The sequence below is a fragment of the Dermochelys coriacea genome, chromosome 9 (genome assembly GCF_009764565.3).
Source record: "Dermochelys coriacea isolate rDerCor1 chromosome 9, rDerCor1.pri.v4, whole genome shotgun sequence".
NCBI lineage: Eukaryota > Metazoa > Chordata > Testudines > Dermochelyidae > Dermochelys > Dermochelys coriacea.
The window spans coordinates 60,815,564-60,831,783 of record NC_050076.1 but is presented as its reverse complement, the minus strand read 5'-3'; the positions used below and the strand labels follow the sequence as shown (position 1 = coordinate 60,831,783).

Below are 16,220 nucleotides of genomic sequence, written 5' to 3'. Positions count from 1 at the left end.
TGTGATTATCATCTGGGTAGAAGGGACATAAATTTACCTGCTTCCAGCCATACTAACCATGAACAAATGGGGACTGGAGGAATGATCTGAGCGGGTAGGTTGTCCCATCACTTCTACTGCAGGGCTCTTGCAGCTACATCTGGAACCAGTCACTGTCAGAGATGGGACACTGGGCTAGAGGGCTGCATGTCTGGATCAGTCTGGCAACACTCGTGCAGCCCTGGCATGCATTATAGATCAGTAGGGACCACCGGGCACCTTTTCTCAGAGGGAGGATTTCCTGCTTGCTTTGCCCTTAGAAATGAATGTCCCATCTTGTGCTGGTGGTGTTGGGTGGAGGGCTCTGAAATGCGCATTGAGAGCGGTGTAGGGCACAGAAGCCCTCAGAAACAGCTCTTCCCCAAGGGCTTTGTGAAACAGGAGTTAACAAAAACAAACCAAAATTGCAGAGTCTCCATGACAATCACTTCCATGCTCAATTTACTAGGGCCTCCTCTCTCAGTATCTGCACAAGTCTGTATTTAACATAAGCAAGAAAATAAAAAACTTTCTGAGGGTTTAATCCACCATAAAGGAGCTGAAAAGGCCACCACTGTCTCCTCTGCAGATCCCCATTAACAGCACAATGTTGGCACAATGACTCACACTGCAAACTCAGCATGAAGTATATGGGGCAATGACACACGCTTCATCTGCTGGACCACAGGCTTTGCCCAAGGAGTGAAGGAGCCAGAATATATGAGGGGATGGCAAAGGCTTGGCCTCTTTTCATGCACAGAGATCCCAGCGGTGCCATGGGTGCAATATGGGTAATGAACAAAGATCCAGATGGGAGACATTTGTACACACCACAGGTATAGCATAAGGAGGGCTCCAAGCACCTTGATGTCCTAATCTGGCATCAATAAGATGTGTCTTAGACATTTTACACAAAGTTCTCACTCCAGGAGCTGGGATGTCAAACCATTCCTGGTCTGGTAACCTCTCTCTCTCTCTGTGGCCTTCTACATCAGCAACCAAATTCAAATGTCCTGGCCGACACTGTATTTGAAATCATAGGTAGCCAATGCTGATAACCACCTATGCCCTGTGGCATCCAAACAGGCCAACTTCAGCGTATAAATTAAGGGATTGTTATCAGAACAGACTGAATTTCGCTCCATAGAGATAATCATGGAATTTCTTGATCACAGCCCACTTTAATGCTAAGAACTCTAATATGTGAACTGAAGATTCTTGTCCAAATCTTCTCCTACTAGCATAGGCAACTGGTCTCCATCCATCTGGATATTCTTGGTAGAGGACTCCTCCAAGTCCTTCTGTACTAGTATCAATGTGTAGTAGGGGGTCTACAAAGGGCAGAAAATCTTTCTACAAATCACCTATACTAATTGCAGAACCCCAAGAAACTGCAATTCTTTCAAGGTTTTGGGTCTTGGCCATGTCCTCAGGGCATTCAGCTTATCCAGATCTGCAGCAACTCCATCTCAAGAGACAATATGTCCTACGTACTTTACTTTTTCCTGACAGAACTGGCATTTGTCTAGAGATAGTTTCAACCCTTGTTCCTGCAAGAAGTCCAACACTTTAGCAAGCATTCTTCATACTCTTCCAAAGTGCAACCAAACAGTATCAAATTATCCAGATACACCAGAACTTCCAGAAGGTTCATGTTGCCAACTGTCCACTTCACTAATCTCTGGAATGTGGCGGAGGCCCCAAATTTTCCCTGGGGCGTTCTCAGAAATTCATAGAATCCGAGTGGACAGATGAAGGCTGTCTTTTCCATATCAGCTGGATCCACGGATATCTGATAGATTCAGTTTTTCTGCCCACAACAATTGGGGAGGCATAAGGACTTTTAGAGTTCCTAATGATTCCTGCTGTCTTCAAATCCTGGATATGTTTCCAAACATCTTCAACATCTGCAGGTGCTAGCCTCCTCGATCTCTCAAAGGAAAGCCTATCATCATTCAGCTGAATGTAATGTTCAACTCCCTCAGCACAATCCACATCCCATTCACATATGGAGAATACTTGGGCTCTTTGTATTAGTTTCTGTTTCAATCTCTTTCCACAATGGAGGAATTGGGGAGTTCCAAGTTCAAAGTCTCTTGGTCAAATATGGGTATTATATTTCTGCTGAGTCTAGTATGGGCCATTGTTGCAGCCAAATATACCTGTGCTAACACAGTTCCCTGAGGGAGAGTGATTGAGTGCTCAGTTTAATTAGCCACTTGTAGCTTTACTGATACTTTTGTACGAGATGAGGTTTTGGCTACACCTCTCTTCACCATCAGTCCACCCAGCAGCGCATTTGTATCTGGGGCTTCAGAGAGAATTAATTGATTGGTGGCCTTCTGAACGACTTGAAAATTCCATCCATTAGATGGGTTGTCCTAGCAGGAATAACTGGAGGCCCATATCTTAGGTTGACTATTCCCACTGGTTCTCCAAGTCCACACTGGTCTTGCTCTCCTTCTTTAGCTTGGTATGCTTCTAAACACAGCGTTTGGATCTTCAGGCTTTGTGAGTATTTAGGCCCAGCAAACTCTTTGCATAACTGAACCAAAGCTCCAGACATGGCTGCATTTCTTCCTACAATACAAGGCACCTGGTTTGGATATCCAGAGGAGGGACAGACCAAAACAAAAGTGTCTCTCTCTTTCTCAATTCCAAACACATCTTTTGGGCATTTTAATTTCAATAGCACATATCCCAGGTATGGGTACTGGTCATCTTCTAACCTCCACATGGCCAACCCCATTAGGGGTTGCAGGGGCAGATGGGGGGATGTTGCCGGTAAAAGGGTTTGAAGATGATAGTGACCTGAGAACCACTATCTAGAACAGCTGTACACTCTATCCCCTCAATAGTCACTCCAACCTCAGACTTACACGTTGCCATACCCCTAAGGGCAGCTAATCATCGACAGGAGCCCTTACCCGCTACCCCTCTGCTTTGATCGCAGTGGGTTTCAACAGCCTGAGTTCTTAGCAACTAACTGGTGGTGCCTCCACCAGACTGTTTAAGGGAGTCAGGAACCCTATTGTACCTCCCTATGTGATTTTGACTATTCCCAACCCAGTACTTATCCCTATTACTAGCTTCATATCTCAGACATATACTCTTCTGACACCTCTGTAATGGCTGAACCAATAATCAATGTGCACTTTACTTACAAGGCAAGATAGGAAACACCCCAGGCAGGGGAAGAGTCAGGAAATCACATGAACTCCAGTAAGGCAGGGGGAGAGAGTCAGGGGATAGCCTGAGCTACCCTCAGGCAGGGGCAGACAGTTAGAAGATCACCTGTTCTCCCATAAGGCTGATCCCCCTTATCCCCTCTCCAATTGGGTTAGTCAGCCTTCTATCCCCCAGGGTTCACCCAATCAAAAGGCTCAGCACCCTTGGCAAGGTGAGCACACTGCAGCCTTCCTCATCTCTCATCTACCCACCAAGAAGCTTGGCTCCCTTTTTTGCTAGACCCATTAACCCAGGTAACATATAGCCAGACATTTCACATGCACAGGGAAGTGGAATGAAGAGTGCTTGGCCCTCCTCCCTTAGCTCCCCCATCCCAACCTTCCACTGCCAGAGCCAGAGCAAGCTCCCAGCCCATCCACCCCAGCCCCACCTTCACAATGACAATACCAAACTGAATTCCCATCCCCCCTCTCCCTCACTTACTGCCATCACCAAACAGGGCTCTCATCACACACACACACACACACACACACAGAGCACCATCTACAAACAGCATCCTCCCCACAGTATCATTTCACAGCGAGGCCCCACCCCCACCCCAGGATGTGTTTCTGGTAGCACCCACCATGCGCTGGGCATTGCACACTAGGGATGTAAACATTGTTTTAAAAGTTAACTGTTTAAATGATTACAAATATTTAGTTTAAATGGTTTACAGATTAAAGGGCCAGCCAGCCAGTGTGGCTGGGGGTGGGGCCGATCTTGCTGGCCAGTGCAGCTGGGGCCAATCCAGCTGGCCGGCACAGCTGGGGCTGCTCCGGCTGGTACAGGGCTTCTGGGGTAGGTGTCCTGGTTGGCCCGGGGATTCACAGTTAAGGCGGGTTAACCGGTTAACATTTTACATCCCTATAGCATACCCTAACTGCACAGCCAGCTCCTCCCGAGTGCTCACAATCCAGACTATGGGTGAGTGTGACCCAGGCCACTTGCTGTCACTGAACAGTCAGAACTACAGGAGTGGCGGAGCCTGCTGTGTCAGCCCCTGTTGCAGCAGACAGCTACCAACCCCAGGGCTTCTCATGCCATTGGAGCAGGAACGTGCGGTGATCTCCCTTCCACAGAACCAGTGCGATTGCCAGCTGAGCAGGAGAATGTCTCCTCAGCACTAAAGGGCTGCACTGAGAGCTGCACAGCTCAGAAGCACTGCAGAGCTGGGCACTGAGCAAGCAGCAGCTAGAGTGAATTGTAAAGCACCATGCACTGTGGTGGGCAGGAGGGTGGGTCTGCACCCAGGGGAGTGCTGGAAGTGGACCACTTTTGGTCACCACCTTCTGGGCACACCCAGCTACAGCTGCCTGGTATGAGCCATAGTCCCACCCTCCTGCCCCTACCCGGCTCTAGTGCTGTCATCAGTCCCTTGCTGCTTGTGCCTGGGAGTGCAGGGACTGAGGCTGAGCAGGGGTGATGGGCTGAGCGGGGCTCCTGGTGCACCAGTGCAGGGTTAGGTGGGGACAGGTCGATACCCTAGTTCTCAGAGTCATGACACGTACTCATGTCCCTCTGTCTGCCCCAGCCCCCATGCGGTCGCTAAGCAGGAGCTCTTGCACCCCCAGGAAGGGCAGAGAAATGCTGTGTCCCCCAGGACTGCTGGTGACCCCACAAAGGAGAAGCCCCCTTGCAGGGGAAAGGATGTGCTCACACTGCTGCACTTGCACTTCCCATTTGTGCTGCGTGCCCCCACAGTGTCGTGCTACATTGATTGCTGCCCCTCAGTGCATGGGGAGCCTCCCAGGATACTTTTCAGAGTAGCAGCCGTGTTAGTCTGTATTCGCAAAAAGAAAAAGAGTACTTGTGGCACCTTAGAGACTAACAAATTTATTAGAGCATAAGCTTTTGTGAGCTACAGCTCACTTCATCGGATGCATCTGATGAAGTGAGCTGTAGCTCACGAAAGCTTATGCTCTAATAAATTTGTTAGTCTCTAAGGTGCCACAAGTACTCCTTTTCTTTTTCCCAGGATACTGGCACTACATCATGAAGGGACAGCTCAGAGAGGTCCTGCCTGGGCCAGCATCCACTGGGGCTTCCTACTCTGCGAGTCTCCATCCAGACACAAGACAGCGCTTAGCCCACTGAGTCACCCTAGCAGCCAGCTGGGGTGCTTGCTGTAGCCAGCCTTTGTGGTGTGCCCTAGGCCAGGTTCTCTGCTTTTAACCCTAGCCATGGGGAGTTTCACAGTTGACCACTTTCCACTAACACTTTCACCATAATATCATTACAAAAACACAACTGTCTGGTTTCTTCAGGCTTCTCCCATCAGTCTCTCTCTGTCCACACCACCACTCTGAGTCCATACTCTCAAAGCCCCGCAGGAGAGATTCCCAATACAAGTGGGCAGGGATGGGGGAGCTAACCAGTCTGCTAAATGGGTGAATGCTCTTATGGCCTACTGGGGAGCATTTCCAAAAGGGCCTATGTGATTTAGGAACCTACAAATTGCAGAAAGTCAAGGGGCATTAGACTCCTAGAACACATAGCCACTTTAGAAAATGTGGCCCATTGACACTGTTTCCATTTTAGATTGTGGGTCCGAGATCCAGCCACACAGATCCAAAGTGGGGATGGACACCATGACCATCATCGCTAGAAGCCTTCAGAAAGTACCCTGTCCTTATGCTCAGGGTTGGCCCCATACCCTGTCCGGCAGCACTGTGCTGATCATCACCTTAAAGGTTCATGTTCCTCCTCCACATCTGAAGCCACAGCTCCTTTGCTAACGTTAATCCCAGCACAGTCAAGTAGCTCCTGTTAAGCAGTTGTGCCAGTGAGTGCCTTCCTGGGAGAGGATTAACCTTGCTATCAGGAGGCAGCATCTGCCGCAGGTTGGGATTGATAACAAGAGCCTTTGATTCACCCTTCAGACCCTGGCTGAGCCTTGGCAGCTCTGAGATGGAATTAGCACTCATAGTGTCCTAGTCCCCGCAAGCTGAGATTCCCTACAGCCCCAGCTTCCTGAGCAGTCCTGGAGCTCCTAGTGCTCCTGCTTCAGAGAGGGCCAGATCCTCTCTGTCCGACAGCCTCCAAATGCTCCAGAAGTGAGTAGGGCTGGCCACAATGCCCTGGCTCTGCTGTGCTCATGATGGAGGCGGCTGGGTGGCTCCAATGGCCTATTGGGCCTTTTCTCTCCAAACCCAATGCCGGCTCATTCTCTCCCTGCAACCAGGGTTTGGGGGTATGGGTCATTGGTGGTGGCTGGAGAGCAAGCTTGCCCCATGCTCATTTGGCAATTATGGCGCCCGTCCAGCGGGGGGTGGGGCTGGCTCCCCACTCCAGGCTGTACTAGATTGTGACCTAGTGCACAGGATGCAGTGCCATGTCACAACACCCGGAGTGGGGATCCAGCCTTTTCCTGGGGAACAGGAGTTGTCCCTGATGGAATTACTCTTTTAAAGTCTAGCAACAACCTAAATTCCAAATGTATTTTCTTTCTTTTTGTTTTAATAAAATTTATGTTTTTTAAGAAGGATTGGATTTTTGTGTCCTAAGAGGTTTGTGCATATGCTGTTTGATTAGCTGGTGGCCACAGATAATTTCCTTTGTTTTCTTTCTCAGCTCTTCCCTGGAGTGGGGGGGGAAGGGGGAGAAGGGGTGAAAAGGCTTGAGGGTACCCCACAGGGAGGAATTCCCAAGGGTTCCTTCCTGGGTTCCAAGGGTTTTTTTTTGCATTTGGGTGGTGGCAGTGTTTACCAAGCCAAAGTCAGAGAAAAGCTGTAACCTTGGGAGTTTAATACAAGTCTGGAGTGGCAAGTATTAATTTTTAAAATCCTTGTGGGCCCCCACCTTCTGCACTCGGAGTGACAGAGTGGGTATTCAGCCTTGACATGGTGGCAGAGCGATGGGATCATTTTGAACCAGAAGCACAGACCTCAGGATTTTAAAAGGACACATTTTTCCTTTTGGCTGCTTGAAAGCCAGGGAGGGTTTTTTTCCTTCTTTCTTTTCTTTGCTGCTTGAGGGGAAATAGGCACACCAAAGGAGCCAGGAAGTCCAACAAGCAATTTAGTTTTTTTCTTTTCTAGCTTCATGGCCATGAAATAGCTAGGCTAGAGTAGGGCAGCATGTGCATGAGGTTCCAGTCAGACATGGAAACCCTAGAGAAACCAGTCTTCCCAAAGTGGCATGCCACGGAGAAGACAGACCCAGATCAAGCCCAGACATCCAGCTCCATGATGGAAATGAAGGGAATGGATGGGGGAAAGGGGACTTCCCAGAAGAGAAGGTTCAGCCCTCCCCCAGTTGAGATCCCAGTGCCAGGATGGAGGGATGCCTTTAATTCAGGCCGAGTTCTAACTCAGGCAGAAAGAAATTTCTTCCTAGAGATGAAGCATGCAGAAACAGAAGCGAAGGCAAAGCACTTGGAAGTGTAAGAGAGGCGAGAGGATAAGCGCTTGGAAATGAAGTGCTTGGAGGCGGAAATGGAGCTGAAGCACTTAGAGCTGGAAAAGGCTAAGCTGGATCAACCAAGTAACCTTAACAGTCCTTCTCCAGGTACTGCTCCCCATTCTAAGAGATTCCCCACATACAAGGCAGGCGATGATACAGAGGCCTTCTTAGAAAATTTTGAAAGGACCTGCCTTGGGTACAACACCCCTATAGATCAGTATACGGTGGAACTAAAGCTGCAGCTCATTGGACCCTGAGCAGAGGTGGCAGCTGAAATGCCTACAGAACACATAAACAAGTACAAACTTTTTAAACAAAAGGCCAGAATTAGGATGGGACTAACACCTGAGCATGCCCGTCAGCAGTTCAGAGCCCTAAGGTGGAAACCAGATGTGGCATTTTCCCGACACATCTACCACATTGTGAAACATTGGGATGCCTGGATATCAGGAGCAAGCATTAAATCTCTGGAAGATCTGTCTTTCCTAATGCAAATGGAGCAGTTCTTAGAGGGTGTTCCTGAGGAAATAGAAAGGTACATCCTAGATGGGAAGCCCAAAACTGTAACTGAGGTGGGGAGATCGGAACCAAATGGGTGGAGGTGGCAGAGAAGAAGAAAGCTATTAGCAGTTGGAGCAGATACCAGAAGGGGCAATCTAAGACAACACCCCATCATCGGGGTTAGCCCAAAACCCCACCTCGCAAGGTGGAACCCTCCACACAGACAGGGAAACCCCAGATGCCCTCTCGTCCCACCCCCTCACTCTCCAATCACCCACCTTGCCCCAGTCCACAGTCAGCTGGGTAATGCTTCAAATGTAATGAGTTGGGGCACATGAAGGCCAACTGCAAGTCATCACCCCAGGGTCCCAAGAGCCTTCAGGCCCAGATGCCTCGCAAATACCCCCAGAGCGAAGGGAAACGGTGAGTGTGGGTGGGAAGAAGATTACTGCGTGGAGAGACACTGATGCACAGGTATCAGCTATCCACCAATCCCTGGTGGACCCCAAATTCATCGACCCAGAGGCCCAAGTGATGGTGCAACCCTTTAAGGCCATCTCTTTTAACTTGCCTTCAGCCAAGTAACCTGTGCAGTACAAGGGCTGGTCAGGGATATGGACTTTTGCAGTCTATGACGATTATCCCATTCCCATGCTGCTGGGAGAAGACTTAGCCAACCATGTGAGGCTAACTAGTAGGTTGGAGCTTCTTGCTCAGGGCTCCAGCCCCAGCCAAAACCCTGTTGCCAAAGTGGCAGTTCCCTGTGCACAGATGGGGCAGAACCGTGCTTCACTGCAGCCATCGCAACTTCTGCTGCCATCCAGCCTTCCCTCAGGCTGGTGGGGGAGGGGAGCTGGGGAAAAGCAATTGTGCCCCCAACTGAGAATCAGCTGCCTGTGCCTGTCCTTCCCCACATCCTCCCCACTGGGCCACGCGTCCTCTGTCATGGCCACCTGTCTTTTTCCCCATGCCACATGTCCTCCCCCGCACTGCCTGCCCCCCACACCAGGCCACCTGTCTTCCCCCCGAGACTGCCTGTCTGGCCCCCATCCTTCACCTGGGCCACATGTCCTCCCCCCAGGCCCAGGCCTGTCCCCCCCCCACACACACAAACACATCCCCCACCATCAAGCTTTCTCTCTTCCCCAGGCTGCTCCAGCCTCCCCATGGGCTCTGTCCTGGAGACCCAACATGATTTGCCCTGATTCACCCCGCAGGGCCTGTCAGACAGTGCCCGTCTCTTGCCTCGCAGGCGTTTGTGGGGCCAGGCCCTCACCCGCTAACACCGTGGATGATGGATGGGGTGTTGCAGTCACACCGCTCTGTATAATCTCAGACTGCCGCCACCTGGACTCTGAGCTCGCCTGTACTTCCAGCCCTCAGCAGAGCACTGAGCAGCCAGCGCCCCATGGCCATAGCGACCTGGCCAGCTCTAGAATGAATGGAAGTGGCAGCTGGTTCTGGGGCACACAAACTCCTAACTCACTTGGCTATGGGAGCAATGGGCATCTAGTACTGACTGGACCAGCTGTCTGGACACCAGCATTGCAAGGGTGGTACAAGCAGCCGAGCTGTAGAAGTTATGCTGTCTGCAGGAGTGGCGGGGGAGCCCGTCTCCCAACGCTGCAAGCCCCAGGAAATCACCTGGAGGGGACCTTCTGGAAAACACCTGCCCTGGAAGGGAAATTGGGTCAAGACCCCAGGCTCACCTCCCCCACAGAAAGCACAGTAGGTCAGTGCCAGAGGTCAGAACTTGTCTCTCTCCCCCCTGCACCTGGAGTGCCTGGCCTTGGCGGTCCAGTCATGAAGCATATCCCCAGGGAGGGGCCCAGGAGGGATCTAAGCTGTTGTACATGGCGCATAGAGGGGAACAAAACATACAGAGACCACAGAACTGCTGTCCTGCACAGAGAAATACTGACTGGAGGGAGGCGGGAGAGTTGAGCACGGGAGGGGAGGGAATGTCAGCCTGGAAAAGGGACGCTGATCCCCCCAGGAGAAAGGGGCTGACACCCAGCCACTGGGATTAGGAGGCAGTAACAGAACGAGATCTGGGCCAGCAAACGAGATGAGCGTTTGCCACACGCCAGCACAGTGTTGGGCTGCCGACACAGAGGCCTCATCTCAGAACAGGGAAAGCACAGCCCTGGCTACTGCTCCTGGAACATGGGTTCCAGCTCTGAGCACTTCCTACCTACGCAGAGACCAAACCAAACCCCAGCTCAAACCCTGGGCAACTTCAGAGGCAGCTCTAGGTGCAAACACTGAGGCTCAGCCCCTTTGGTATTTGCCATCAAGATGGCAAAGGTCAGAGGAAATCAAACAGCAGAGTGTGATGCGGGCTGGAGGGTTCAGCTCAGAGGGACGGTAAAAGGAGCTAATGTGACTGTGCCAGTGGCCCCGCCTTGCCCAGCACAGCACCGGCTCTATCTGTATCAATCACAGCTGCTGACCTTGGGTACTGAAAAAAGCAGTTCCCCCTGCTAGACCTGCAGAACCCCACAGCTGGCCAAAGGAAAAGTCTGGCAGTGGAGCACAGAATGGCCCCTAACATGAGCCTGGGCTGTAGATCCCAGGGAAAGGGATGAACCATTCGTGACCAGACTGAAGAGAGACGGAAGCTCTGTGCAGGGAGGAGTCCTGCCCTGGCACCCAGGGCTGTGCATCAGGCAGCCTGCAGTGTCTGGCCCCTGTGATTCCCATGCTGCTCTAGCCTGGGTGTCCCTCATTGCTATCAGTGGGAGCTGGGTGGGGCATGGCCCTTAGGCTGCTATCAAAACCCATCTCGGCTCAGGAGGCCTGGCTCAATTCCCAGCTTGGTTCCAATCTCCCTGTGTGACCTTGGGCCAGTCACTAACCCTCTCTGGGCTCCGGTCCCATCTGTAGCCCAGGGATAATACCCCTTCCCTATGGGGGCTGCCGTGTGGGTATACTCAGCAGTGGGCGAGGGGCTCAGACACCGTGGTGCTGGGGCAGCTGAAACCCCCACAAGGAGCAGAATCCAGGGCAGAGCCAAAGTGGATGCCAGGAATAGAGTCAGCCATGGCATCTTACAACAGATCCTCATTTTTGCTTAGACACTTCCTGATATGCTCCATGGGCTTTTATGGGGTCAAGGGGCTAATCAGGAGCCTCCAAGGAGACTGCCAATTGAGCCTTTGGGTCAGGACTTCCCATAGCATATATCTACTATGGTTTGTGAGTCACAAGGAGTTACCAGTTTACAGCTGCAGCTGAGTGATGTGGGGGCCTCCATGGCCTGATAGCTCTGCTGACCTGAGTTTGAGTCCTGCCAACCAGGGCTTAAATTCTCAGAGATTATTTCCTCTCTCCCATTAGGTGTTGGGGGGACTTGTGGCTTTATCCCCACAAGCAGGGAGGTGCCAGGGCTCCCATGGATTTGAAAATATTTACTGGAGGTCTGCTCCAGATGGTTCCTGCTGAATGTAAGCCCTGCTGCCAACCCTTCCAAGGACTGTGTTGCAGACTGTGGGAACTCCGGGTCCCAACGTGTAGGGCTGTCTCTTTATCTTACTGCACACTGCGCCTAGTGCCTGCATGGTGAAGCTGGGGACAGCCATGGATGTGTGGGAAGCTGTGGATGAGCTGAGCCCTTGTGGCACGTCATGGTGACTGTGAATGAAGCAAGCAAAGGAGACAGCAGAGATTACCCCGAGGGCCCCCACCCACCCCAAAGTGCACAGCACACGCTCCCTGGCTGCTTACAGAGTCCCACGGTTATTGTGGGTGTCTCAGTACAGTGACCATGCGCCCGCAGGGAAAAAGCCGCCCAGACCCTGCAGCCCTCAGCACCTGTAGGAAGCAGAAGCAGGAGAGCTTTTAAAAGACAAGGAGAATCGTGACATTGGGTCCTGTGGCAGAGCTACCCAGCTGGCCAGGGTGCTCCCTGCAGCCTAGGAAATCCTCCATACCAGACAGGTCGTTATTATTATTGTTTGTGTTTCCGCAGAGCATAAGAGCCCACCTGAGTCATGCACGAGGACCTATCGTGCCAGGCGCTGCAGGGCAAACCCACTGCCCCACGCACGTGTGGGATTCCCTGCGAGCTGGGAACCGGGCACCTGCCGCACATACACCAGCGCTGCACCCGGCAGGCTGCAGTTAGGGCCACGGCTGTGTGCTCTGCTGCCATCTAGTGGACTCCCGCGGTAACTCACGTCACCACAATAGGGACTTATTGTAATAACGATGAGGATATGGAGGTACTGTGGGGAGAGAGGGGGCGTTTTTAATTGCATGAGATTTAGAACCATCTGTAAAGGAGACACTGGTTTGCTTTCTGCTCCCTGTGGATGGCCCACTGATGCCCCTAGTAATTGCACACTCCCTCACTGTGTGCCCAGTGCCGTGCTGGTGCCCTGCAAGCAGCAAGTGTTTGGCAGCATTGTTGGTGAGGTGCTTGAAGCAATTGCACCTGTGAACTGAGCAGGGGAGCAGAGCAGGGACCCACTATGGCCCTAACTGCAGCCTGCCAGGTGCAGCACTGGTGTGTGTTCTGCAGGTGCGAGAGTCAGGGAGCCTGCAGGGAGACTCCTGAGTGGGTCAGCATTAAACCCCTTGGGCTCTTGCTCCTGACTGTCAAAGCCCTTCAGAGAGGGAGTTGGGCCCACATGTAGACAGAGAAGTAGAGGAGAGGAGGTGTGCTGGGAAGATGGGGCTCCCATGGATGACCTCAGAGTCCCAGGATTTCCCCACTGATCCCAGGATATCAGTAGGCTCAGAGGGCCATATCCCTGGGCTGGCTAACCCCACAGCCTTTCCTTCAGGAGGGTGAGGGTGGGAAATCCAGGGCGTTCAACTCAAATTTCCTGCTTATAATGGCCCCTCCTGTGGGTGAGGACATGGGAGCTTTGCTGCCATCATCACCACCGTCATCATCTGTCGGTATCGTCACCTTCAGCTCCCTTCTTCCAGGCTTCCAGAACAGCTCTGCATGTCAGAGCCAGGCCGGTGTAGCAGGAGGCTCCAGGCCCATTGCACCATGGCTATAGCTGTTACCTAGCACAGTGCTCTCCAGACACCCCAAAAGGCCCAGTGGCCGGTATGTGCAAGAACATGGCTGCCTTGGTAGCACAAGTGTAAGCAGAGACACTGGGTCCAGTTCTGCTCTCAGCTACATCCATGGCAGCCAGCAGGAGCAGAGCCTGGATATCCCAGGGAAGAATTGGGCTCAGAGGTGCGGGATGTGAGGGGTGCCATTTAGGGAGGATCGGGGGGAAGATACCCCCCATTTCATACCATATTTGGGTGAAGTTTGCAGCAGGAGTGAAGATGCTGTCCCTTCTCCCTCTGCTGCCCTGCTCCACTGCTGTCTGCAGCTGCTGCACTGCCTCTTCTCCTCACACCATGGTCTGACACAAGCAACTGCCTCCTGATCTGCTGCACAAAGCCAGGCAGGGGCTGATGTCGGGGGTTCCTCTCCCCCTGCCCACCGTGTACCCAGGTGGGCAGAGCGCGCTACTCACCCCAGCCCCTCCTGCACAGAGATGGTGCCATTGAGCCAACTAGGGACAGAGCATATGGCTGGCCACACAGCAGCAGCATCGCCTCGGACATAGCCCTTCCCTGCACCCTGAGCTACCCACCTCGCTACACACAGCACCTAGCTACCCCCTGCCTGGACCCTGAGCTACACCCTCCCTGAACACAGCCCCCAGCTACCTTCTGCCTGCACCCTGAGCAGTTTCAAATTTTTTGAACTGAGTTCCCCCTTGGAGTTATAATTTTGGTTGCACCCCTTCCCTCTTATCTGCAAAACCCTCGAGTTTTCAGGTGCCTAAGTAGTCCCTGGAATCACAGTTAAAGTTGCCCCCCTATTCTGATATGGTCCCCCCACAAGATGTCTGCCCTGGAGCCCCACAGATCCATGACAGTGAGGCTGTCCAGTGCGTCTGCTCCCCCTGCCCAAACAGACAAATCCTGCTTGGTGCTGCGGAGTGGGACGGGCCCAAGATCCTGACTACAACCTCAGAGGGAAGGAGGGAGGGTTTTGTGCCTCAGCCCAGACTGAGAGTTTAGTGCTGGGCATGTGGCTCAAGTCACTGGTGCTAGTTACGCCTCTGATCCCACTAATACCCCACAATGCTGCTGGGGACCAAGTCACTGTCCATGTTTTCCTTGTGTGCCACCTAGGATGGCTCTGCCAGCCCCTCATGGAGGAGGTGGGACTTCTTCCCCCTCCCAGGAAAACGGCCCAGTGGTGCCATCACTCATAAGTGTATTGCAACTCCTGCTCCTGCTGTGGGAGTTCATGTGATGATCCCAGTGGGCAGCACCCACCTGCACTCATCTGCCTCCCCCTCTTTGCTCCCCGCAGCACACACCTGCTTCCCCATTCCCCCAACCCCTTCCCTCTCGACTGCTCCCACCCCAACCCTACTCCTGGCTCCCTTGGGCTCCTGCTCCCCCTCCCTCCTGCTGGCTCAGACCTCACTGATCATCCCCCAAACCTCACCTGATCCCAGTTCCCACCTCTCCTGTACCTCACGCTGACCCAGCCTGGGCAGGTACCTGCCATCTCCTGCAGCAGGAGCCAAAATCTTCTTACTTGCAATAACTATGCAAGAGCTGGCAGCGGCGGATTAATGATTTTGCCCGCCCTAGGCCCTGAAATAATTGCCGCCCCCCTACAGCAGCTCCCCGCCCCAGCTCACCTCCACTCTGACTCCGCCTCCTCCCCTGAGTGGGTCACCAGCTCCTGATTCTCCCCGCTCCCTGCCAGTGCTTGTGCGTGAAACAGCTTCGCGAAGGAGGGGAGAACGCAGCGTGCTCAGGAGAGGAGGTGGGGCTGGGGCGGGGATTTGGGGAAGGGGACCAATAGGGGCAGGGAAGGGGTGGAGTTGGGGCGGGGCCGGGAGCGGAAGGCACGAACCAGTGCCGAGGGAAGCAGCCTCTGGCTGCTATTATAAATTTGCCACCCTTGGCCTAGGCCTTGTTGGCCTAGGCGTTAATATGCCGCTGATTGTGGCACACACCCTGGGCGTGGGCAAGGCATTCAAACATCCAAAAACAGACTAAAAACCATGGTTTGATCTTTCTCAAGAATCTCAGGATTTGGGGTGGTCCAGCTCTTGCGGCAGGCTGTACTGAAAGCTCCTCTGTGAATCTGATCTCAGCATCAGGACAGTCTGAGGGCCAAGGGGGTCCGTGTTCTCCTGCTGCTTCTCCATCTCCCAGCCTCTGGGATCCTTCCACCCCTTCTCTGCACTGTACAAGCCAATGGCACCTGGGGGTTTCAAAGCCACCTCTGACATTTTCACTCTGCAAGCTCCCATCACCCCATCAGGGATAAGCCAGAGAGAGGGCTTGATGGAGACATCCTACTTAGGGTGACCAGATGTCCCGATTTTATAGGGTCAGTCCCGATATTTGGGGCTTTTTTTAATATGGGCTCCTATTACCCCCTATTACCTGTCCTGATTTTTCACACTTGCTATCTGATCACCCTAATCCTACCTCCCTGGGGGGAATCCACCATCATGGCAAAATTGACTTGGATTGACTATAAGAGGGGTGTGCTAGGGATGGTGCAGTGAGCTGAGAATGTTATCTACCCCCACCCCCGACACACACTCTGCACTTTGCAGGGAGGAGGGTAACCCAGGACCTGGATCCTACCCGCCTGCCCGCCCCGGTTTGGTGCCTCTGATGAGTCTGTGGGGATCATGCTGGGCACACACCCAGTGGTCAAAGGGAGGGAAGCAGCCTCAGTGCCGAGTGCAGGCAGGAAAGTCTCTCAGCTCCTCCATTGCTGTGATTCCATCTGCTAACTGCAGCATCTGCTCTGAGCCCCCTACCCTGCCATGGCAGGACGATTCTCCTGGTGCAAGGGGGTGACTGGCGGTCAGGTTGGCAGGAGCCATGCCACAGTTAAGGCTCTAGCAGTTTCTGTTAAAGCCACATTTTCAGCAGGCACTAAAATCCACACAGCTCAGTGTGAAAATGGCTTGGGTAGAGCTTGGAGCAAAGTTTGAGGTCATTCAGTTAAGCAGTTTCTATGATCCAGCCCCCTCCCAAGGCCTGTTTTTAAAGAGGCCTAGTTTGCACAG

The 16,220-nt window shown here is 52.8% G+C and overlaps 1 protein-coding gene across 1 annotated transcript in view; it reads left to right on the top strand.

Moving 5' to 3' along the window:
- The first annotated feature begins 8,485 nt into the window (after positions 1–8,485).
- Positions 8,486–16,220, top strand: part of LOC119860913 — a 96,211-nt gene continuing 88,476 nt past the window's right edge. The window contains exon 1 of the mRNA XM_038415112.2: positions 8,486–8,574. Within this exon, the coding sequence (XP_038271040.1) occupies positions 8,486–8,574 (89 nt within the window). The remainder of the gene's footprint in view (positions 8,575–16,220) is intronic.